At 37.1% G+C, this 23,759-nt stretch overlaps 3 protein-coding genes and 1 long non-coding RNA gene across 4 annotated transcripts; 3 read left to right on the forward strand and 1 right to left on the reverse strand.

Moving 5' to 3' along the window:
- Positions 1-254: 254 nt before the first annotated feature.
- On the forward strand, positions 255-3,092 carry LOC113312411. Its single transcript, XM_026561162.1, has 5 exons — positions 255-259; positions 394-500; positions 1,908-2,240; positions 2,344-2,556; positions 2,653-3,092. The coding sequence occupies exons 1-5, from the start codon at positions 255-257 to the stop codon at positions 3,090-3,092; spliced, it is 1,098 nt and encodes a 365-aa protein (XP_026416947.1).
- A 3,885-nt stretch (positions 3,093-6,977) lies between these two features.
- Positions 6,978-7,988, forward strand: LOC113312412 (probable aquaporin PIP2-6). The gene is made up of 5 exons (XM_026561164.1): positions 6,978-7,011; positions 7,162-7,250; positions 7,360-7,473; positions 7,595-7,735; positions 7,811-7,988. Exons 1-5 carry the CDS (start codon positions 6,978-6,980, stop codon positions 7,973-7,975), a joined length of 543 nt encoding a protein of 180 aa, XP_026416949.1. The 3' UTR covers positions 7,976-7,988.
- A 282-nt stretch (positions 7,989-8,270) lies between these two features.
- Positions 8,271-9,061, forward strand: LOC113309930. Its single transcript, XR_003340807.1, has 3 exons — positions 8,271-8,459; positions 8,541-8,635; positions 8,775-9,061. It is a non-coding gene; the product is annotated as an uncharacterized LOC113309930 (long non-coding RNA).
- A 3,477-nt stretch (positions 9,062-12,538) lies between these two features.
- On the reverse strand, positions 12,539-15,307 carry LOC113314017 (F-box/kelch-repeat protein At1g55270-like). Its single transcript, XM_026562792.1, has 3 exons — positions 14,961-15,307; positions 13,814-14,496; positions 12,539-13,476 (listed from the first exon to the last, which is right to left on the reverse strand). Exons 2-3 carry the CDS (start codon positions 13,891-13,893, stop codon positions 13,122-13,124), a joined length of 435 nt encoding a protein of 144 aa, XP_026418577.1. The 5' UTR covers positions 13,894-14,496; positions 14,961-15,307; the 3' UTR covers positions 12,539-13,121.
- Positions 15,308-23,759: the final 8,452 nt, after the last annotated feature.

Genomic DNA, 23,759 nt, shown 5'->3' on the forward strand with positions numbered 1-23,759 from the left:
GCTTATCTGTATTCTTTCGATGTATTTCTTTAGGGCTTGATAATTGAGGAAAATTCTGCCCAAAGAAATCAATCAAGTTGCTTGCGAAGATTTGAGGCAAGTTTATTCAATCACTTAGTCTTGGATAAATGTAGAAATGGCAATGAAACATCTTGTCAACCCCGTATATATATATATATATATATATACATGATTGATTTTACATTATGTAGTTGTTTGGATCTAATTGAATCGTTTTCGTTACCTAGTTATCAATGAGGTAAGTACATGTACGTAGGTCTTGGATGCCTACTGTGGCGAGAGTGATGGTACAGGTAGTTAAATCTAGGCTATAGATGTCTATCGGTGTGGTTTGTTAAGTGATTTTGTGCTGTGTACCGACTGTATATGTAGATTTGGTGATTTTTTGGATATAGTGCTAGCTGATTTCAGTGATTTCTTAAGGAAATGTTTGTTTGCTAATATAAGACGTAGTGGACGTGGTTTTGATGTAGCAGAAAGTTTGTGCTAGTGGGTATGTTTCCGTAAATTTTGATTGCTAGTATTAGTTAAGTACTGATCCTTTAAATAAAAAAGGATAACACCACCTGCTTAAATTAAACCAAGTCTTGGTGAGCACAAGTCAAGAACTGTTAGTGGTGTTTTATGGATTATCAGACTGTATGGATAATTATGATATCTATGAACTTAATCCAGTAAGATGGTGGGATTGTGGGCGTAACTAGTAGCATCTCTAGCTAGTCTTACCACAATAAAGGAACACTAGGATGACGGTTGGTTAGGGAAGACTTATTAGGATATAATGTTTCTTTTATGATCTGTTTGCCATCGTCAAGTTCTGTTCATGACTGGCAATTGTAACCGGGTATTGAAACCCTTGGTCAGGTGGTTTTGAGTAGGCCACTAAGCCAGTAAGTTCTCGTTCCTAAAAAGGGAAGAAGACATGGAGCGTGGATACGTTCTTAGTACATTTATAGATGTGGTAAGAATACAGCCGTATATACCGATCTGTTATGTGTGTTAGTCGTTGCGGATATGTCCCGGACGAGGTATATTATAGGCGCTAGACGTTACAGATATATCCCGGATGCAATTAATGTGATTGCGGATAGGTTCCGGTATCGCATTGAGGTTTAGATTTTTACTAGAAATGAGTTCTCATAGTATTATATTGTTAAGATTATTAAATATTGGGAGGCTTTAGATTTTTTAGGCTGTGACTGCTCTAATTTTAAATTTTACTTCTTGTAATATTTTGGTTTGCGATATATTTGTATACCATTTTCATGTGCCTCTGGGACTCGGTGATCGAGTGAACTTGCTTGGAGTTTAACTCCCGTTGATTGTTTTTTCAGGTGTTGTTAGGGACCGTGAAGGAGTTTGATTGATCCCAATATCGGTGGATATTCAGAAGATATCTAACTGAGGGTGGACGTCTATACTTCTTCTCTTATGTTTTTCCGCTATGTAGTTGTGAGGCAGTGGGGATACTTGCTTTGGGTAGACTTCATTATTTATTTATTTTTCCTTTGTTAATTCGACGTCGTTTAAGGGTGGACTATATCATTGAAGTCAAGAACACTATATTTATTGGATATACTTATTTTCGTTAAGAATAAAATTTTCCTTCTGCGTATTCAATTTTAAGGGAACAATGTTCCTAGTTTCATGTGGGTTATGTACCTTGTTGCGGGAAATTAACGACATATTTATCATTTAATCATCGGCCGGGGTTATATGGAAAGTAAGGTTGTTACAGTTGGTATCAGAGCTGAGGTTAGAGTAACTCTAGGACTTGGGGGGAGTGAGCCTAGGACGTTTCGTTATGTATATCCATGGTTTGGATATGCTTTATAAATATTAGTATATTTATTGTATTCTTTTCTAAAATTATCATTGACTTATAGGAATGTCAAGGCGTGGTACTAGGAGACGTACTGGTACTGGAAGAGGTAGTACCGGAAATGGTGGTACTATTGATGGAGATGAACCACAATTAGGAAATCATACTGTGAATGTGAATATGGCGCAGCTGACCCAGTTAATAGCCCAAGTAGTCGCTACTGCTATGAACCAAAATACTGGACAAGTCAACAATCATCAGAACCAAGGACCGCCTGCTGAAACTGAGGAAGATAGGTATAAAAATGTTCAGTTTCAGTTCAAGAAGTTGAACCCGAAAGAGTTTTCTGGAAAGTCTGATAACTCAATGATAGCCCATGAATGGAAGGATGAGACTGGTCAAGATTTTTAGGGCCACGGGACCTTCTTGCACAGAAGTATTTAAGCAGAGATTAGATACCTTCCAGCTCATTGGAGATGCTCATACTTGGTGGACTTCAGCTTCACGTGGCTTGGATCATGCCACCATGAAAAGGACAGACTTCATTCTTATGTTCGATGACAAGTATTTCCCTCAGAGTGTTCGAAATGCTAAGGAGAGAGAGTTTCTTTCATTTCAGCAAGATAACCTATCTGTTATGGAGTATGAGATTGAATACTCAAGATTGTCTATGTTTGCACCCCACCTAGTAGATACTGAAGAGAAAAATAGACGTCGGTTCTTATATCGTTTGAAAGCCGTGTATCAGAGGCATATTGTTGGAAATCCAATGATTAACACTTATGTTAGGGTTGTTTAATGTGCTGGAGAGCTTGAGCAAGATTTTTTGGCTCATAAGAGGGATGAGGAGTACCTGAAGAAGGAGAGTAAGGTTGACCGTGCATCAAAAGCTTCGTCGAGTCACCATGGAAGTGGTAAGAACCAGCAGACCCAGAATGTCACTCAACAAGGTGGTCAACTAGGGAAGAAAAGGAAGGGGCATTGGAATCAAGAGAATCGTGGTCAGAAGGATGGAGGAAACAAAAGAGCAGTACTGTCAACCGAAGGTGGGGATGTTGGCGCTAAAACAATTAACTTCTACGGGTTTTGTTATAACTGTCGTGAAAGGGGACATAAGGCATCAGAATGTGCCAAACAAAAAGTTCAGACAACAGATAGGCGTGAGCAACCAAACACTGGGGTTGCAAACCGTAATGTGCAGCCTCGTGGCCAGGGTCAACTCTTTATTATGCAACCTCCTGAGACATAGAATGCTACTTTGGGAGGTACTTTCTTTATTTTAGGAGAGCCTGTTAGTATTTTATTTGATACCGGGGCTACCCATTCTTTCATTTCTGCTAAGTTAGTTCGCATGGTAAATCTTTCTGTGGTAGTATGTGATTTCCGTCATGTGTTTCCACCTCTACTAGTATTATGGTAGAGTTGAGTAACAAGATTGATGCATGTCCTGTTATGATTGGTGATGTTGAGCACTTGGCGGATCTTTATGTGCTGGAGGTGGTTCCTTACGATGTAATATTAGGAATGGACTGGTTGTCTTCTAATTTTGTGCAATTGGATTGTGCTGACAAGACAATTACTTTTGAAAAGCCGGGTCAATCTAAGGTAGTGGTGCAGACTACATCTCAAAGTCTGTTTGTAGAAGCTTTCCTTAACAATATTGAGGGTGAAGTAGTAGATAGTGAGTCTATGCAGATTGTGAGTATACCAGTGGTGTCTGATTTTACGGATTTGTTCCAAGAGGTTCCTGGATTACCTCCAAGTAGGCAAGTAGAGTTCTTCATCGAACTCCAACTAGGTACGACGCCTATTGCTCGTGCTCCTTATAGAATGGCTCCAAAGGAAATGCCGGAATTGAAGTCTCAGATTGACCAGCTCTTAAGTCACGGATTTATTCGACGTAGTTCTTCACCATGGGGTGCTCCTGTGTTATTTGTGAAAAATAAAGATGGTTCTTTACGATTATGTGTTGATTACCGTGAACTAAACAAGGTCACGATAAGTAACAAGTATCCTTTACCTAGGATTAATGATCTATTTGACCAGTTGAAAGGGGCTATATGGTTTTCGAAGATCGACTTGCGATCTGGCTATCATCAGCTTCTTGTTAGAGAGCAAGATATTTCCAAGACTGCATTTGTAACTCGTTATAGTTCTTATGAGTTCATGGTGATGCCTTTTGGGATTACGAATGCACCAGTAGTGTTTATGGACTTGATGAATCGAGTATTTAGAGATTTTCTGGATCGGTTTGTTATTATTTTTATTGATGATATTCTTGTGAACTCTAAGACTCGAGAAGAACACGAGGAACACTTAAGCTTGGTGTTGCAGACTTTGAGAGAGCATCAGTTGTTTGCAAAGTTTTCGAAATGTGAATTTTGGCAACAATCGGTTAAGTTTTTGGGGCATGTGATATCTGAATCCGGAGTTTTTGTGGACCCTTCCAGGATTGAGGCAGTATTGAGTTGGAAACAACCTACAACGGTTTCGAAGCTTCGAAGTTTTCTTGGTTTAGCTAGATATTATCGTCGCTTCATTAAGGATTTTTCTCGAATTTCGGGACCACTTACTAAGCTAACTAAGAAGGGAATATTGTTTGTTTGGGATTCTAAGTGTGAAGAAGCTTTTCAGGAGCTTAAGACTAAGCTTACTTCGGTACTAGTTTTGACCTTACCTGTAGAAGGAAAGGATCTAGTGGTTTACACAGATGCCTCACTTCTAGGATTAGGATGTGTTTTGATGCAAGAAGGTAAGGTTATTGCTTACGCGTCTAGGAAATTGCGTGTCCATGAGAAGAATTATCCAACCCATGACTTGGAGTTGGCAGCAGTAGTTTTTGCTCTGAAATTGTGGCGTCATTATTTATATGGAGAGAGGTTTGAGCTTTTCACTGATCATAAGAGTCTCAAGTATTTGTTTTCCCAGAAGGATTTGAATATGAGACAACGTCGATGGATGGAGCTCATCAATGATTACACTTTCGGCTTACAATATTACCCTGGTAAGGCGAATGCTGTAGCTGATTCCTTGATTCGAAAACCAAGGGGTCTGTTATCTTCCGTGATGGTAGAACAGTGGAAGATGTTGGAGACAGTTGCTGAGTTTGACTTAGACGTCAAGAATTCTTCTACTTCTCAAGCATTCTTGGGTAATCTTGTGGTACAACCTGCACTTATTAGTCGTATTATTAAGGCTCAATCCAAGGATGATAGGTGTACGAAGCTACTTGGAGCTGCAGTTTTAAGTGGAGATTTTGATGTAGGGATGGATGGTGGGCTTCGACTTCGAGGTAGGTTATGTGTACCCTTTAGGGGTGTCAACGGGTCCGGGTCCTCCCGGGTATCACTAGACCCGGACCCTACTTATAAAGGTCGGGTCCGGTTCCTAACGATTCCGGGTCCGGTTCCTAAATTTGTGGACCCAGAACCGGACCCGTTTAAATACCCAGGTACCCGTCGGTTCCGGGTACCCATTGGGTCTAAAGAAAACTATTTAAAAAATCTCAAAAACTTAATATATTTCTCTTTTTAGCTTGGATTTAAGTAATTTTTATAAAAAAAATATTATTATTTCTTATGAATGTACTAAATAAAGATTAAATGTAAGAGAAAAAATTTAAATGAGTAAAATATCAAAGCTAAAACTAGAAAAAATACTTATAATTTTGCTAAAAACATGAATAAAAGAATGAATAAACGGGTACCCGATACCCGCGGGTACCCAATGGGTATTACCCGTTTGGACCCGTTTAAATTCGGGTCCAATCGGGTAATTACCCGCCGGGTCCTAAGTAGCTAATGGGTCCAATTTTAGGACCCGAAACCGGACCCTAATATACCGGGTCCGGTTCCGGATCCGGGTAATGGGTACCCATTGACAGCCCTAGTACCCTTGGATGCCCAGTTGAAATGAGAGGTGTTAGATGGAGCTCATCGTAGTCGTTACACTATCCATCCTGGAGCTACAAAAATGTATAAGAATTTGTGCAGACAGTTTTGGTGGAAAAGTATGAAACGAGAGATTGCAGAATACGTTTTTAAATGCCGAACATGTCCAAGTCAAACGAAATCCGGACGATAAGGACGGCGAATCATGTCCACCGATTGACCCTTTGATCAAGGAGTCAATTACCACATCTTTTTGTAACAACGATAGCAAACATGGTATGTTGGCAATGGGTTGGTTGCATATATAGCAACATAATGGTAAGTGCTTCATTCACTTGTAGTGTTTGATTTTTGTATCATTATGTTAGAGAAGGGAACAAAACTACAGAAGCATGGATGGATGATTTAGTGAAATTTAGATAAATATCTTCTTTGGATGGGATAAATGTCTAGCAGTTTTCATTTTGAAGTCAAGGTATCTCCCGTGAAGTGGGCGGTCTACTATCTTAACTTTGTTAACATTTCATTTGTTGCGTGCGAGAGTTTCCATTTTTATCATTTTAGACTTCAGTGTAAATTCTATGGCATGTATACGGCAGTTTGATACGGAGAATTTGTATTATGTGGATGCCAGGCTCGCTAAAGTAGATAGATAATTCTTACTGTTCTACTCTTAAGTACTTGATATTGTATTCTAAAGCTTGATTATGCTTTAAAGTCTTCATATGTTTTCTAAATGGATTTTGTTGGATAGATTCCGTGAGTATTTTGTAGATAACTAACGGAATTAGTTAATGGCCTTGGAGATGAAACTTTGAATTTGTGTAAAGGAATTAGGGAGGGAGTATTTGTTGTGTTTTGTCTCATTTTGAGATTAGTGACGATTCAGCAGTAATGATTGCATCTGTATCTACTAGTTAAGTTTTGTTGGTTGGGTCGGCATATTTTCTACTTAGTTATAGGTAGTACTACTAGTTCTTGTTTTTATCATTACAGGAGGGGAAATCCCTTCTTCTGAATGTAGTGAGGAAAGCAGAACAATTGCTTGTGAATGTGGTGTTAGAGTAATTTACTATCTCTGGTGAAACTAACTTTCTCAAGTAGTAAGAAGGAAGGATTATCTTACAGCTTTATAAGATAAACTAAATTGTGCACATCAAGTTTCTCTTGTCCATCGATGTAACTAGTCTTAGTAGTTTGTTTGTTATCTCTCTGCAGTTTTCTTATGATTTAGCCTTTTATGGATGATTAATTTTAGACTGGGTGGTGGTGATGCAGGTAGAAATTGGTAGAGCTTTTTGAATCCTCCTAGGAGTTTGTCATGGTGGATGGTTGAATGTAGAGATTGTGTTCATGTGTGTGTTTGATGATATTTTTCTTGCAGTTGTCGTTGGTGATAATTTGATGGTGAAGTTGGTGGTTCTGCAGCTGTTTATGGGTGGCGGTTATCTATCTCGGTAGCTTTGGTGATAGTTGTTGGACCTTCTCTCATTGGAGGTGAACTATTGTTACTGGAGGTGATGGTGGTTGGGTTACTTAGGATTAAGTTGAAGCTAAAATGATTTGTTGCATGTTCTGCCGTGTGTCCATGGTATTCTGCTTTGGTTGTTCACATGTAAATTCTAGGTAAAAAAAGATTATAATTACTTAATTATTGTTTCTCTATTTCTTGTTTATAATGTTTTTTCAGCCACTAATTCTAAGAGAAATGCTAGAGACTCTCATATTCCAATAAGCACTGTCTCTACTGATTATAACACAATTTTGAATTAGCCAATTAATCAGTGACATGTTCTTTTTGAATTTCTTAATTAGCTCCTTAATGATGTACTAATTTTTCTGAATTATTGTTCAAAATTAGATTTTGGCACCTCTTCCAATTTGGTTTGCTGTGTTCATGGTTCACTTAGCTACTATTCCAATTACAGAAACCGGTATAAATCCGGCTGGAAGTTTTGGAGCTGTTGTTGTCTACAACAAAGAGAAAGCATGGGAAGACATGGTATGGTTAACTAATATGATTGAATCAGGTTATGTTTCAGCAATTTATTTAAGTAATTAACGTTTGTCTGAATAGGTTGTGGTGCAGGGGATCTTTTGGTTTGGACCTTTCGTAGGTGCTGCTTTTGCTGCGATATATCACCAATTTGTTCTAAGGGGTGGTGCTGCTATAGCATATGGTTCAATTACGAGCCAGATGAGAGACATAGAGAGCAAAGTGAAAAATCAGCGGATCAAGTAAAGAGGGGGTTTAATTGTGGTAGGTTGCTTTGATTTGGTGAGATTGGTGGTCCCTCTTTATCTATTGTTGTTGGGTACTCGCTTCACTCTGGATATCTAGGTAAAATTGCAGAAATGAGATTTGTGCACGTTTGTCATCCCTGCATTATGTTTTCGTATGTCAGAAAAAACCATCATATATTTGTTATGTTATGGGGAGATTTTTAAGTGACTTTAATCTTGGTAATATGTTTCTGTAATGTTTAGATAGATTGTCGATGTTAATGTCTTTGGGATTTTTCGTTTATGAAATTGAATTTGTTATGACTTTTGTGGTAATATACAGGCACAAAAGAAAAATGAGAAGAAAAATGTTAAGAAAGATGTTGTGGAAGAAAATCTAGCAAGTGATTTCTTCAATTGATTATGGAGGTGAGAGATGCGAGCAACTTGAGTTCCAGAAGAAAGTTTCTCAACACTATGAGATGCTTCATCATGCATGGAAGGTACATTCCTGGTCAAATGTCTTTCTTTCTTTCCTCCAGCATTGCTTTCTCTCTTTGCTGATTAGCTGCGCACGGATGCAGCTGAAGATGCCGAAACACAAGCTCTTTCTGCTTCATCCAAAACTGCAACCAAAATGGTTAGCGATAGGTGAGGATGCTCAAAAGAATCTAAACAGGTAATTGAGTGATGTTTGTTGGTGACGTTTGCAGTCTTACTTGTTTGTGCATTTTCTTTGCATAGTGCGAATTGGTTTGTTGTACATCATGCATGTCTTTGCTTACCCGCAGCTTACATGTTTCTTTTGACACTTGCAGGCACTTAAAGAAGAAATGCTCTTGTCTGGTCTTAAAGAAAGCAGCTGAGGGCGATCAAAGATAACCTATCCACTCTCATGGTATGCTTAGTTACAAAACATGTTCATGATATTTGTGATACAGAGAATTTGTATTCCCTTAGGACATAGGAATGAACTTATAATGATTTAAGTGAGAATGAACTCAACTTGTGAAGTTTTTATCTTTATCTATTCCCTTAGAATTTTTTTGGTACTTCAAGAATTTGTATTGTTTTTTGATATGAATCAAGTGAACATTTGATATAAATTGAATGGAATATTGTTGAATATGGATGATGAATGGATCGAAAGGTGTATGCTGGTTCCTTTGGAATTCTGGCTCTTTTCCGGCAGAAAAGAACTGCCGGACATATTGACCCGGTCAATGTTGACTGGCAGTAATTTTTTTGCTGTTACAAAAAAAATCGTAGCGGCTCTTACGTGTTACGACTGTGTAGTTTCACAATTTTCGTAAAGGCTCTTGCTTGTTACGACCCACCACGTAGTAACGGTTGAAACCTGTTACAAAGTTCGTTACAACCCAAAATTTGTAACGGCCCCATTGCCGTTACAAAAAAATGTAACACCTCTTTTTGAAACAGGCAAGAGCCGTTACAACCCATTTTAGTAACGACTCATTTTTGTTTCTAATCCCAGAATTTGGTGTAGTGTAAACAAGAATTAAAATTAACTAAACAAGAATTAAAATTAGTAAGCACGACTGTATTCATCTTCGTTTTCTTCTGAGGCATCATCATCGTCTTCTTCCATATTCACAAACTGGCCAGTTTGTTGAGGGGGAACTTGTTCAGGGACTTGTTGTTGTTTGGCGGAGGCTTGTTGAGCTTCGGCTGCATCCATTCCCTTAATCCATGCAGTAAGTTTTCGTTCATTCATTATTGAAGTGTTAAAGGAGAGTAACTTGTTTAGCTTACAATCCCTGTAGTATTGTTCTCGGAAAGACGACTTTTTTGTTGATTATTTATAGCAATTCCACGGTCCCTGGCTCTATCTGCTTCTATCTGCATCTCGAATTCCTTATGATCAGCATAATTGTATTCGCTTGAACCTCCTTCTAATGCTCGTTGGAATGCGTCTCTCGCTGCTTTTGCAGCTTTCTGACCCTCTCCCCTTCTTCTCTTGACGTTTTTGTTAACGTCTAGATTAGTGTTTTGTTGTTCCTGACTACTTGGAGTTCCATCAGGTGAGGAAGCATGCCCTCCATTCTGAAAATCCTGCGAGATTGGACCATATGGTGATCTTCCAGGCACTTGATTACCTTCCAACAAGTATGGATTAAACTTGTTAAGCACCCTCAAAATGGTGAAACAAGTTTCATGTTGGAAGCCCAGTTTGTGGGATCTTTGACACTCTTCCCGACATCTCGTTCCACATCCGGTTCGCCTTCACCACTTCTTCTTTTGTGCCACATTTGAGTGATCAAAGCTACAAATTCACTAACGACTTCTGAAATTGTGTGAAAACAATGAGACAACCCATCACCATCACGTCTACTGGGGTTACCTGTTTCTTCACAAAATTTTTGTAAAATCTTATCATAAAAAGTTTTTTTTCTTGATAAATGCCATTGATTTCATCTAATGTATATAATACATAATTTCTGCAAAGTGACTCGTCTTCATCCATCGTATACTTGACACCACGAATTCTTGTGTTTCGTGGTGTTTCTTGTTGTGTTTTTTGTGCTGTTTGTTGGTGTGATCGTTGTTGTGAGGATGCCATATTTGTTAGAAATGAAATTTATAGGGATGGAATTTTTTCTGGCAGATTGAGTTGATATGAATAGTTTTGTTTGAAAAAGAAAAATTAGACATGGTATGAAATTGTGTAATTTTGAGGTAGTGATGAAGAAGGTGTGAGTTTTAAGTCTGGAGATGAACTGAATTTATAGGAAAACAAAAAGGAACAACAACCGTTAGATGGAAGGAGTCGTTGGCGATTCTATGAAAAACGCGGCACCTTAAGGAAGGACGCTGGCGAGTGAAATACCAACGCGCGCTACAAAGAGAAGCGCTAACGTTGGTGCCAAGCTCGCCCGGCCTTCCACCACGCGCATGCTAAATGATCCAACTCACACAACAAACCAACAAATTTGTTGGTTTGAACATCCATTTTTCATGTTTGTTGAGTCCATAGTGGAAGCAAAATGAACAAACTTGAAGTTTGTTCATTCCATAGGAACTGCTCTAAGTGACATGCGATGGAGAGTTGGCCACATCCACTCATCTCTTAATAAGCTCACCTGCTTAGATACAGTAACAAAAGATATTCCTTATTTCCCTTGTATCATATGTGCCGATTCTTGTACTAATCGGTCTAAATGTGTATAACCAAAACACCGATTCCTATAGTGTACAAATCGGTCAATATGTGTATAACCAAAACACCAATTCCTAGTATACTAAGACTGGGTCTTATGAAGATGCCCAAGCTCTTCCAAACCAAAAAACCGTGGCTTAAACTCCCTCTTTCCGCTAGCCTTTCCTAGTTTCTGGGAATTCCAGCGGGAAGACTCCGAAAACGGGCAATGGTTAACCTTTTAAAAAAAAATACAAAGCGGATAGTCATTAACTTTTCATGATTAAAAATTGTGTATCTTTGTCGAAACCAGATAATCATTAACCGTTTTTGGTCAAAAATTGGGTAACTAAATAGGATTTTGGTTAAAACTCGTATCACTTTGAATATGTGGACCCATTAAACCAAATAACTGCCAATCATTGGCCGTTTTTCTAACTAAAATGGATGATCATTATCCGTTCACCATTTAAATAGGGAATGACCAATAGAGCTAGGTTCTTCCTAAGCTGATGTGTAAATGCATTTGAGAAAAGGTTAGACATCTCCATAAAACCCGATCTAATAGGTCTAAATGTGTATAACCGAAATATCGATTCCTATAATATGTCTATATAGTAAACAATATACACCGATTCTAGGTGTTCTTCGCGAATGTAAACTTCAACCCAGAATCGGTTTACGGATGTACCGAACATTTACCGATTCTGTCTTGATTTTTGTTAAAAAAAATCAATTTTTTTCAAGTTTTGATAATGTATTAGTGTTGGTTGATTCTGAATTACCTTAATTAAATATCTACTAATCACTGAATTAATAAATCATCGGCAAATTAGACATTAAGGAAAATAATTGGCCAAAAGGTTTTTCATTTTACTTCAAAATGTCGTATTATGGCATGTAGTGATAGGCCCCGAATAGTTCACCTAGGCCCCAAATTAGCCAGGCAAAATAGATGCAGATTGGTGGAGCATATGTTATCCTACATTGTAAGAGAGCTTTTGAGATCCGAAATTATTCACTGAAAGTTACAAATTGAAAAGGGTTCAACCTGGGAAATGGGTTCAACCTGGAACACAGATTACAAGCTACTCTTGGTCTTGGAGCATGGTCTTAGGGCAATTGAACTAGGGAGGAGGTATACTCCATTTGCACTTTCCTGGGTTATATGGAAATGCAAAAACAGTTAGATTAGGTGTCACTTGCATTATTGCCAGGAAATATAATTCTGCATCAGACTTCGTAGCAAAGGAAGCAAGAATTAAGAAACTCCAGTAAATGTCGACTCAGTTAACTCAAAAAGTTCAAAAAGCTAACATCTTATCTAATGTTTTTGAAAAAACTGACCTTGTAAATCTTTTGTACTACATTTGCTAGTTAATATATTCTCGTTTTCTATCAAAACATAAAAAAAAAAGTCACTTGCATTATTTATTAACCACTGAAATAAAATACTGAACTTAGTACTACTATAGTACTATAGATAAAGAGTTTAGGGAATTGCAAAATACCCTTCATTTTCAGGAATATCAATAAAATTTGGTAAATATAAATAGGTCATAATATTGTAAGATGGTGCCATTGCCTCTTTACATCTAGTAGAATACCAACCACCTGAGTTCAAAATCGTCAGCTTCATATTCTAACTCTTACTGAACGACTTGGGGATAAAAACATTGCAGGCAGGAGGTCATATGTACTGCCTCCTAGGTCAGTATGTATGCGACCTCCATCCCTTGGCTGTCCTCTTGGTTCCACAGGTTATTGCGCTTTTTCAATTAAGCTCGAAGAATCTGCGAATGAGGGATAAAATAATTTTCAGTTTCTGTCAAATAATTATAACAGCAAAGGCAGAATTGCTCCCATACAAGCTCAAACGTCTTCTTTACTTCCCAAAGATGATATGCTTCAAACTGCCTTCTTCCAGAATCATCATACTGATCTTTTGAGATATCTACCACGGAAATGCTCATATCATCACGAATTATACATATGAGCTTCCCCTTGTTTAGAGGTAATATTCTTCGCACTTGCAAGTATCTATAGCGTTTCGGTCCCAAATGCAACTTTTTGAGCAGTCAATGTTACTAGGTACCCAAGTATCAGTGGCTGCATCATACAGGTCAAACTTGCATCCATCCTCGCAACCGCTTGTGTAGAGATTCCCGTCAATGGTGATTTTTGGGTATATTCTCCTTGGTGCTACGATATCATTGTCGATTTTAAGCCATTCATCTGTTACAGGGTCGTAAACTTGATGCACAATACATTTCCCGAAAAATCCTTTAACAAACCACATTCCATTGTATACATAACCATCTACGAGTTCCAAACACCTTGTCATATCTGCAACAAAAGACCACCTGCATAGATAGTTTAAAAGTTAATTGCTCTATCAAGGTAGAAGAATTTCAGCTGATTTTTGTCTTTTTAATGAAAATAATAAGGTCGAAGCCATTCTGGTTTTATGTACCAGGTTTGTCAATTATGATAAAAGGTGCCAAACTAATAGTAGGCGACTTGACTTACAGCAGCAAAGATTAACTAAGATACCAAAAGAAACTGAAAGCAAAAGAACTCTTTGCAAGGACTCAGATACCAAGTTTGACCACAACAAGGTCAACAAGTTAACTAAAATTAACTGAAACTAACACTCAATGCATGAAACAGCAGATAAAACAAATAAAATTTATGACTTACTTGTTCTTGATAGGAACATAAACCTCTGCTGATTTAAGATGAACTAACTTGCGTCGCTCAACCAGCCCACCACCAGACATATAAGCGATTGTTTATAACACAGGAGTGAAACCTAATACGTGGTTGGAGCATATCTGGGGCTCGATGCCACTTATTTGTCCGAACACTGTAAAATATTACGTGTCCCCGACTACATTCATACTGGAACCCACACAAATATAGATCACCACCATTAAGAACCTGACAATTAATATTTTGGTGAGTATATTCCTTGCATTCCTTTGGTAGAGGAGGGAGTGGTAGCCAAAGTCTGTTAATTGGGTCGAAAGCATACTACTGTCTTTTCTTTTCCTCTTAATCACGTAAATCCATTCTTCCGCAAACCCAAGTTTCTCACGGAGAGTGTAAAAAAAGTCATCTTCCGCTGATAATTTATTCCATGCTTTACAGACTAACCTCAGCTTTCTATGCTCCATGCGCGGAACACGGATTAGGCATGCCATTACTAAGTCATCGGGTAACCTAGGTATTAGATTTGGTGAATGACGACGAGTGCAACTACAACTACTGGAATGTTTCTGTACTGATTCTTTGATGCTTGATGGTTGGATGCAGAGTTTTCTTTGGATCACCGATATTGATTCCTTTGGCATATCAAGAAGGCTCTCTAGGCCCGAGTTGAACTGCACAATGAATTTTGATTTTATTAACTGTCTACCCTTAGACTAAAACAATCTTATAGAAACAGAAATATTGCGCAAGAAACTTATTTCAGGAGAGACAGTCACATTTGGTACATAGAGAGATTCAAGCCTTCAATAATATGCCAGCAGAACCCCGAATGGGCTCAAGTATAACAGTATTGCATTATTTTTTTGTCATTCAGCATATTTGACAATCCCGAATTCAATACCTTTGAATACATAGAGATTTGAGCTTCGAATAATCATGATGCTCCACGAGTTGACACCAATAAATAATCATGATTCAAGCCAGAAATCAATCAGTTTGAAAATCTAACCTTCAGCATATGTTACATACAAGCAAGTCTGGGAGGATTTTAAAACATAAATAAAATTCGACTAATTATATTAAAAAGAAATAATAAAAAAAATTCGAAAAGAACTAGTAGGAGTGATGATAATACCCGTTGGAACTTTGCGAATGGTTTGTAAAGCTCGGCAGACAGAAGTAAGGTTTTCCCCATGAATTTTCTAATAGGATGGATGGAAACAGATGCACTCGCCAGACGCCGCCGTTGCCTTTAGGTCTCTATACCACCCTCCCTTCTCATTAACAATCTATAAGTCTGCCAGTAACGGATGGGATGAATATAAGCTGTTCGACCAAAGATCTCTGATAAACGATGATAAATATGTATGATGAAACCGATGTTCAAAACTGCGAAATAATAACTTATAACCTTGTTGATTGATAAATCATAAAACAAATAACAATGCTAGAAACTAGATGTCTTTGGTTATTCTTATATAGTAGTACAATTTAGGCCTTCTCATACATGATTCTACAATTTCTAAATATTATTTCGACTAGGAAAAAGATATCATCTAAACTAGGAAATTTATCAGCACTAAGAACTTGTTTGTTTGGAGCTGACTCGGCGTCTGAATCTGAGTCAACCCCTGACTCGGACCGAGTCAGCAGTCAGACCGTTTGTTTTCCATTTTGAGTCAGATCTGACTCGACCTCTGACTCAGACATAACCTCTGACTCGGACTCATTTGAGTCAGGTAACAAAATACCCCTGACTCATGGAACCAAACCACTGACTCACTTATTTCTGAGTCAGATGAGTCAGATCTGACTCAAAACAAACATATCGACTCAGATTCAGATGAGTCAGGTGATTTCACTCAGATCCAGATGATTCAGATCCAGACGACTCAGATGAGTCAGGAGTAAACAAACATGGTGTAAGAAAAGGAAATCTAGTGCACCATGAAAACATATTAGACTAAGAAAAAAAAATCATAAATCAACATCATTTTTGGTAGAGGGAGAGCAAGCATTCTTCACTAACAGGGTGTATTCGATTAGGATTTATATGGATATTTAACAATCCTAAAAACTCCTATATATTCAATTAGGACATGTTAGGAATCATAAAATATTCATGGTATTCAAATATGATTTATTTACAGGGGTGTATTGGATCAAGATTTATACGGATAAAAATAGATACTAGTTTACCTGAATCTAGTGGATTCATAATGTTTCTTAAAAGAATCTGGAAGATTCTTAAAAATATGTAATTTGGATTATAATGGATTGAATTAGGATTAATTCAAATTAATAAAAATTAAAGTGGACCACCAAATCATGATATAATTGGTGGCAGCGGTGGTGATGTGTGGTGGTGACGGTGGTGGTGATTATTGGTGGTCAGTGGTGGTCATTGTTGAAGGTGGTGTTGGTTGGTGGTGGCGGTTGTTTGTGGTGGGTGCTCTCAGGTAGTGGTGGTGGGTGGTGGTTGTTGGTGGTCGGTGCTGGTGGTGGTGGTTGGCGATTTGTGGTGGCAGTGGTGGAAAAGCATAACATGCTGTGAAAAAAATAAAACCAAAAAATAAATAATCTGTCCATAAGAATCCATAAAACTCTTCTGGTTTGGGATGAGATTGATATGAGATAATAAAAAACATATTTTGCCTACAAATATCCATAAGAATCCATGTATATTTTGGCCCTTAATTATCTTAAGAAACCTTAAATGAATTGAATACCTATGATATTCGTGGAATCTAAATAAATCATATTTGAATACCATGGATATTTTATGATTCCTTACATATCCTAATTGAATACCTAGGAGTTTTTAGGATTGTTAAATATCCATATAAATCCTAATCGAATACACCCCTGTTATCTTCTCTTCTTTCCGCTTCATCGTCTCGATACAAAAAAAATTCCACAAACTCATTACTTGGTCGAAAAAATGAGTAGTAATCATCAAATGAGTTGAAAATGGAAGTTGCAGAGAGAAGTTCGGCTAGGAATTATGTGAAACAGTTTGTCGAACTAGCCAAACTCAGCTTTAATGGAGTTTTTTCTTTCAGAGAAAAGTTCGGTTACCTCGCAAAAAAAAATTCCCTGCCGAACTTTTAGTTCGGTTACGTCGCAATTTTTCCTCCTAAACGAACTTTTCTCTCAAAACCTATATATTGAGTTCAGTTTCGTCGAATTTTTTTTCCCAGCCGAACATTTGGTTCGGTTACGTCGCAACTTTTTTTTCCTAGCCGAACTTTTTTCTGAAAGCAAAAACTACATTAAAGCTGAGTTCGTCTACCTGTGTTTTCAGAACCATTAGCCGAACAACACTTGCAGATGAGTTCGGCTACCTGTTCTTCAGATGTCCTAACCGAACTCTATTTCCATGGTCGGAATCAGTTTATAAATTTTTTCTTTCTTCGAAAGATTTTGCCAATTCAAACAACATTAACTAAATTTAAAGTATACCTAAGTAACCAAAACCCTCATTTCGAATCCAATTAATTAATCTAACCTCATTAATTAATCATTATACTAACACTAATTAATCATTACACTAACTAATTTAATTACTAAGGGCAAGTTTGGGGTGACCCATTATTATTTCTAATATCCACCCCAAAAAATGGAGAGTAGTCCCCCACCATTTTTGAGTAGTCCCCAAAAAACGGTTCCTCTCTTACTCCCATGACCTTGGGCTTGAGAATGGTTTAAAATTTTAGAGCCCAGCTGAAAGAGAAGGAAGTAGAAATAATTGTCTAGTCCCAAAATTATTAGGCTTTAGACTCTCTAGTCCTCCCCTCTAAAGCCTAGTACTAAGAGGTCCAAATTTATCTGATCTAATACGAGTCGGTCCTTCTGCTAACGATTCGGCCCAAAATGATTCTTTTTGATGACACAAATAACCCTATAAGAATATTTGTATATTTTGCAGTAGAATATAATTGGGAAAGAGAAAGAGGCAGTGAAGGAGAGGGATTCCATTGATAAGAGTTATATGGTTACATGGATATCATATCTTTGTATACATGGAGAAGGGAAAACTAAAAGACTCCCGTTTTGGACCATACATCCATGGAATGGGCCCTTTAACACTCCCCCTTGTGTGGTTCAACAACAAAACTTTATACATAGTACTTCACATATAGTGTTTTGAATGTAGTTCTTCAAATGTCGTTCTCTCCTTGATGACTTGTGCCGAAATCAATTGCCTTACTAAAACTTTAACAAGGAAAAACCCAGTGGGATAAAACCTTGGTACAACTCTTCAATGTAGTACGTCACATGTTGTCTCTTACTTTACATGTAGTTCATCACATGCAATACGATCTTCACAGATCGATGAGTCTAAGTTAATTGCCTCGTTAAAACTTCGCCAGGGAAACCCAGCGGGACAAAACCTGAACTAAATAAAAAGAGTACAATATTAAACAAACTTAGAACATAATTGGACTCGAATATGTTACCTCATTAAAACCTTGACAAGAAAAACCCAGTGGGATAAAACCTTGACGAAGGGAAAAGAGTACAACGTGACATATGCAAGTAAAGGTGATCTGTTACAGATGATCACTTTGTTCCGTTGAAGTTGACTAGTTGCTTCACAACTCCTAAGGCAGAAAATACTTGTGGGAAATACAATAGCCTTAGTTGGGAAATTGCTTCCCGGTGTTTGTTGTTGTCTCATTAAAAACCTTGTCGAGCAACAAAACCCTGTGGAAAAAAGTAACCTCGGTGAAGAAAAAAAGTTCAACACACCATTACATGCTCCCCCTGATGTAAGACAATTTTCATTAGTCTAATGCAGTCAAAAGGAGTTTATCACACTTTACTTTGGTGACTTGGATGTTTATAGAACCATGTTGTTGATTCTGGAAGTTATGTTGCTTAACGGACTATCGTGTTTCATTTCTTTGATTCAGATATTTTCCATAATATCAACGCGATCTTTATGTATTCAACGTTCAACATACTTGATGCTTTTAGTACTGACTCGCTAAAAATCTTGTCGAGTAAAAACCCTTTAGGGAAAACTATTCTCGATCGAATGGAAAAAGAGTACAACACAGCTTCAATTTCGAAGTAAATTATGTCGACATCATATCCTTGGATCCTCCCCCTGATGTCAGCATCTCCCCCTTATTATTTCAGAGTTGTTCCAGACTGTTCCTTTAGTCATGTACTTTTTGAAACTCAATATCGGTAATGATTTAGAAAATAGTCTACCATATCTCCCCCTGATTACTTTCGTCGGAGAAGAGATTATTGTTCCTTTATAATCAACAACCTTTGGATTTCACTTTCGTTAGCATTCATTTTTATGTATTTGCATGGATAAAACAAATTTATGTCAATGGTTACTTTTAAGCACATGATTACATTCATTATACCATTCCAATGACATTGCGTTGGCACTAAGCTATATCTAGCTAACAAGTTCATTGAGGATGTAACATTTGGTCGAGTACATTATGTTAAGTACAATAATGCGTCTATTATCCTTAGATAAGGAAAGTTCATCTCCCGACCCAACTTCTTCATCTTCCTTTGGACGAATTGGTCATTTATGTACATTTGAAACTCGACTAATCATAAGAGTGCTAGCAGCATGCACGTCCTTGTTAAATTGCATGACAATGGACATATGCAAACTGGTGGAATAATATACCACAAGCTCGGTCTTCTAGTTTAGAACATAGATAAGATCGAGATTTCCCAAGATTTTCATCTCAAATTCAGATTTTAAATAGCTTGTAAGATCTCTTATTCCATTAAGAGTACTTATCATGTCCATACCGTCTACATAGATAACTATAATTCTGAATCAGGAACTTATTTAATACGCATGGCACGAAAACTTACTTGTTTATCCCTTCCCAATCAAATAGTCACTTAGATGGGTATACCATATCCGCATGATTGTTTAAATCAATAAGTGAGTGTTCCAGTGTAACTGCAAACACACTCCGTGGTTTAGAGTCATTCAACTTGGGAAGCAAAAGGCCATCATGCACTTTTGCAAATATCTTTGAGTCTAAATCTCCAGAGATATAACCACATCTATTATGTTTCAAGTTCTTTTGAAACTACCAAGCAAAGTAATTAACTGAACACTATGATTTTCAAAATAGTAAGCGATCCAGGGGTTTGTGAGAAACCTCGCGCCACAAGGTGATTATTTATACTTTAAGACCTCATTCTTCTCACTACACTTTGTGACAAATAACCACATATGTCCCACCATCTTTACACTAGGTTGGTTAATATTACTACACCAAATACCCGTATATTTGTCAAAGAACTAAGTTCTACCTGGATTGCGTAGGCCAAATATGTTATTTATTTGAAATTAATCAAAATAAAGCATGTTTCGATCTCATTGTGTTCTACTTCTGGAGCAACTACTTATGGATTATATCATCATTGTGCACGCATGATCCTTCTATTGACTCATATGCATTCTCATAATCCGTCAGGATTTCATTGTTCTCTAGAATCATTTAAAACTTTGGAGCGTCCTCCAGTTTGATTCATGGACATATTCAGAGACAATCTTAAATGAATTGAATACCTATGATATTCGTGGAATCTAAATAAATCATTTTTGAATACCATGGATATTTTATGATTCCTTACATATCCTAATTGAATACCTGGGAGTTTTTAGGATTGTTAAATATACATATAAATCCTAATCGAATACACCCCTGTTAGATTCCACGAATATCCTAGGTATTCAATTCATTTAAGATTTCTTAAGATAATTAAGGGCCAAGATGTATATGGATTCTTATGGATATTTGTAGGCAAAATATATTTTTTTATTATCTCATATCAATCTCATCCCAAACCACAAGAGTTTCATGGATTCTTATGGACAAATTATTTATTTTTTGGTTTTATTTTTTTCACAGCATGTTATGTTTTTCCACCACTGCCATCACAAACCGCCAACCACCACCATCAGCACCGACCACCAACAACCACCACCCACCACCACTACCACACACCACCACCCCCAACAAAAACCACCACTACGTGCGAGCACCCACTACAAACAACCGCCACCACCAACCAACATCACCTTCAACAATGACCACCACTGACCACTAATAACCACCACCGCCACTACCACCCATTACCACCACCAACCCTACCGCTGCCACCAATTATATCATGATTTAGTAGTCCACTTTAATTTTTATTAATTTGAATTAATCCTAATTCAATCCATTATAATCCAAATTACATATCTTTAAGAATCTTTCAGATTCTTTTAAGAAACATTATGAATCCACTAGATTCAGGTAAACTAGTATCTATTTTTATCCGTATAAATCTTGATTCAATACACCCCTGTAAGAGTCATAACAGGAAGAGAAATATGGGCTTATTAGTCCAGGCTATAAATTAACATTGAAATCCCAATCTCTCTCTGTCGGATCAAAATTTTAGTAGTACATTACAATTTCCGACGGAGAAAGGAAAAGGGATAGAACAGAGAAGAGAAAAAAGAAAAGATCAAGTATTTGCAGAGAAAAAATAAAGTGAAAATGGTGGATTACTACAAGGTTTCATACTAGGTTTAGTTGCTTGGTCTCAACTACACGAAGTTGATTTAGATTTTGTATAGCGGCTTAATTTTGAGAGTATTCAATTCTGGACTTGGTCCCGGAAATTTTCTAGATAATTAATGGGGGGAAAGCCACTTTTACTAAAGGGAAAGATGATTTTAGTCTAAGTTGTTTGACTTCGGATCAGTATTGGGTGGATTTAAAATAAGTTTTCCCCTTATCAAAAAATAGTTTTTGTAATTTAGTTTCATATGTCATCCTTTAATCTTCCCAAACTAACTGTACACATCCTATTTAACCCTAAATTTCTCTTTTTATTATTTACGTATTAGAAAACCCTAGATAACATCAAAATGATTAGAATATTTATATTTCATATTTCCACCACCTGCTCCGGCATTGTCTACTTGGAAGTGTATTGTTCTAAGACTTGTGAGAGATTCCAAGTTTGCATAACATAAACATAGATTTTGATCGAGCTTTTGTCATTTGGAGGTGAAGTAATAGCTAATTGGGTTCTCTATTCATGTCACATATATCCGCCATATTACTTTGTGAATGCTATTCCTAAATCAACTCAATCATCTTCGTTACACGGGTAACACAATCTTTTTCGTTGATAAAACTTGGGAGCATATGTATAATCTCTTCTCAATTTTGAAGTTTCTTTGAATATGTGATTGGTCTATAGTAATACAGTATCTCTTTATGATCGACTTATGTCAAAGGGGGATGAGGCACCGTTCCCTTACTAGTTGATATGGAACCAGTTAACTTCTAAAGAACCCAAACTTACCTGAGAATAGGTTTGTTTGATTTGTCCGTTCGGTACTGTAAAAAAGAAAATTGATAGGGGAAAACTTATTATCAGATACACCCAATATTAATTAGAAGTCAAATAGCCCAAACCAAGTCAGCTTTCCCTCTAATAAAAGTGGCTTTCCCCCTATTAATTATCTTTTTCTGCATTTGCGGTTTCCTCATTAACAAAGTCTTGCTGTGTCTTTACTTTTCTATTTCCGCAATTATAATTATTTATTATAATTAAAAGTAAAAGTAAAATACACAAACGTTAACTCTGTATTACTTGATAGTGATCCTATAGAGTTTGGTTAAGTTCGAACATATTATCAAGTAATCACACTTTGATTGTTGTATTGTCTCGATCTAGTATCCATAGACAATCACACAAAGTGTGAATACCAATTTGTCGTATTGTCTCGACTTTGTCCATAGACAATCACTTTCGGTAAGAGGATTTATAGGTGGATATTTTAAAGATTGTGGTGTATTTTGGTACCCTTGTCTTATCAAGATTGAACACCAAACTGTATTAAGTTTCTACAGACACTAGCCTATTACCAATTAACTTCAGACTGTAATGTAGTTGAGACTGAATTAAACCCTCATAAAAATTCAATTACAGTCGCATTCCATACACCTCTTGAATCCCAACAGGACTCCGCACAATTGATTCTCTTAGCTGACGTCCTTTATAACATAAGAGTTGTTTCAACTCAATTGAAGACTTTAAACCAATCTGCCTCCCACAGATAAGCCTATTTATGTGGTTTCCTTTTTTATTGTAGATCAAGGTGGGACTGGAAATCGATAACAATAGACAAAGTATAGCTAACCTCAAAATCCGGACTTATGCTTCCTGAAGAGCATCCTAGATTATTATTCACCTCACAAGTATTAAACTTGTGGAATCAAAAAAGTCTGAGGCGAAGAGAACTTTGATGTCTATCTTGATTGATGGAGAAAACTCAACAATCAAACAAGATCAGGATATTCGAACTATCAAGATAAAAGATAGCTGGACCTGGCTTCACGAATCCCTATGAAGTTTTTAGTCGCTAAACTTTAAAAGGGTTTTAGGAAGAGGAGGTTCTAGTTTAAAACTAGGAGACACAAAGATAGTGTCGGGATTCAAAAATCCCAGGTGTTTGAGGTTCCCCTTATATAGACTTTAAAAGCAAAGGTTGCTTTAGGTTTAAGCTAAGATAACTTTGGAACCGAGCAAAAAATATACACTCTGTGTAGGATGAACCATAACCGAACCGTGTACAAAGACATTGTTCATAAAAGGTTAGAAGAAACTAGACGATTGAACTATAAGTTTAATCATTTTCATTAACACTTAAGACTTTTACTTTTGAATCACAACCATAAGTTATAATGTGATCAATCAGGTATATTTAGTTGTTTATGGGTGAAAACTATTTCTGCCGGTTTTGGTAATTTGGGGTGTGTGGATGAGAAATGAATCTAAACCCTAAACAAATGCACTGCACGGGAGTGCTTGTGATTCGAGAAATCAATCTGTACAACTCTGGCCTAAACCAAGAAATGGTCGTTCCATA

This window comes from Papaver somniferum, chromosome 9 (assembly GCF_003573695.1).
Source record: "Papaver somniferum cultivar HN1 chromosome 9, ASM357369v1, whole genome shotgun sequence".
NCBI lineage: Eukaryota > Viridiplantae > Streptophyta > Magnoliopsida > Ranunculales > Papaveraceae > Papaver > Papaver somniferum.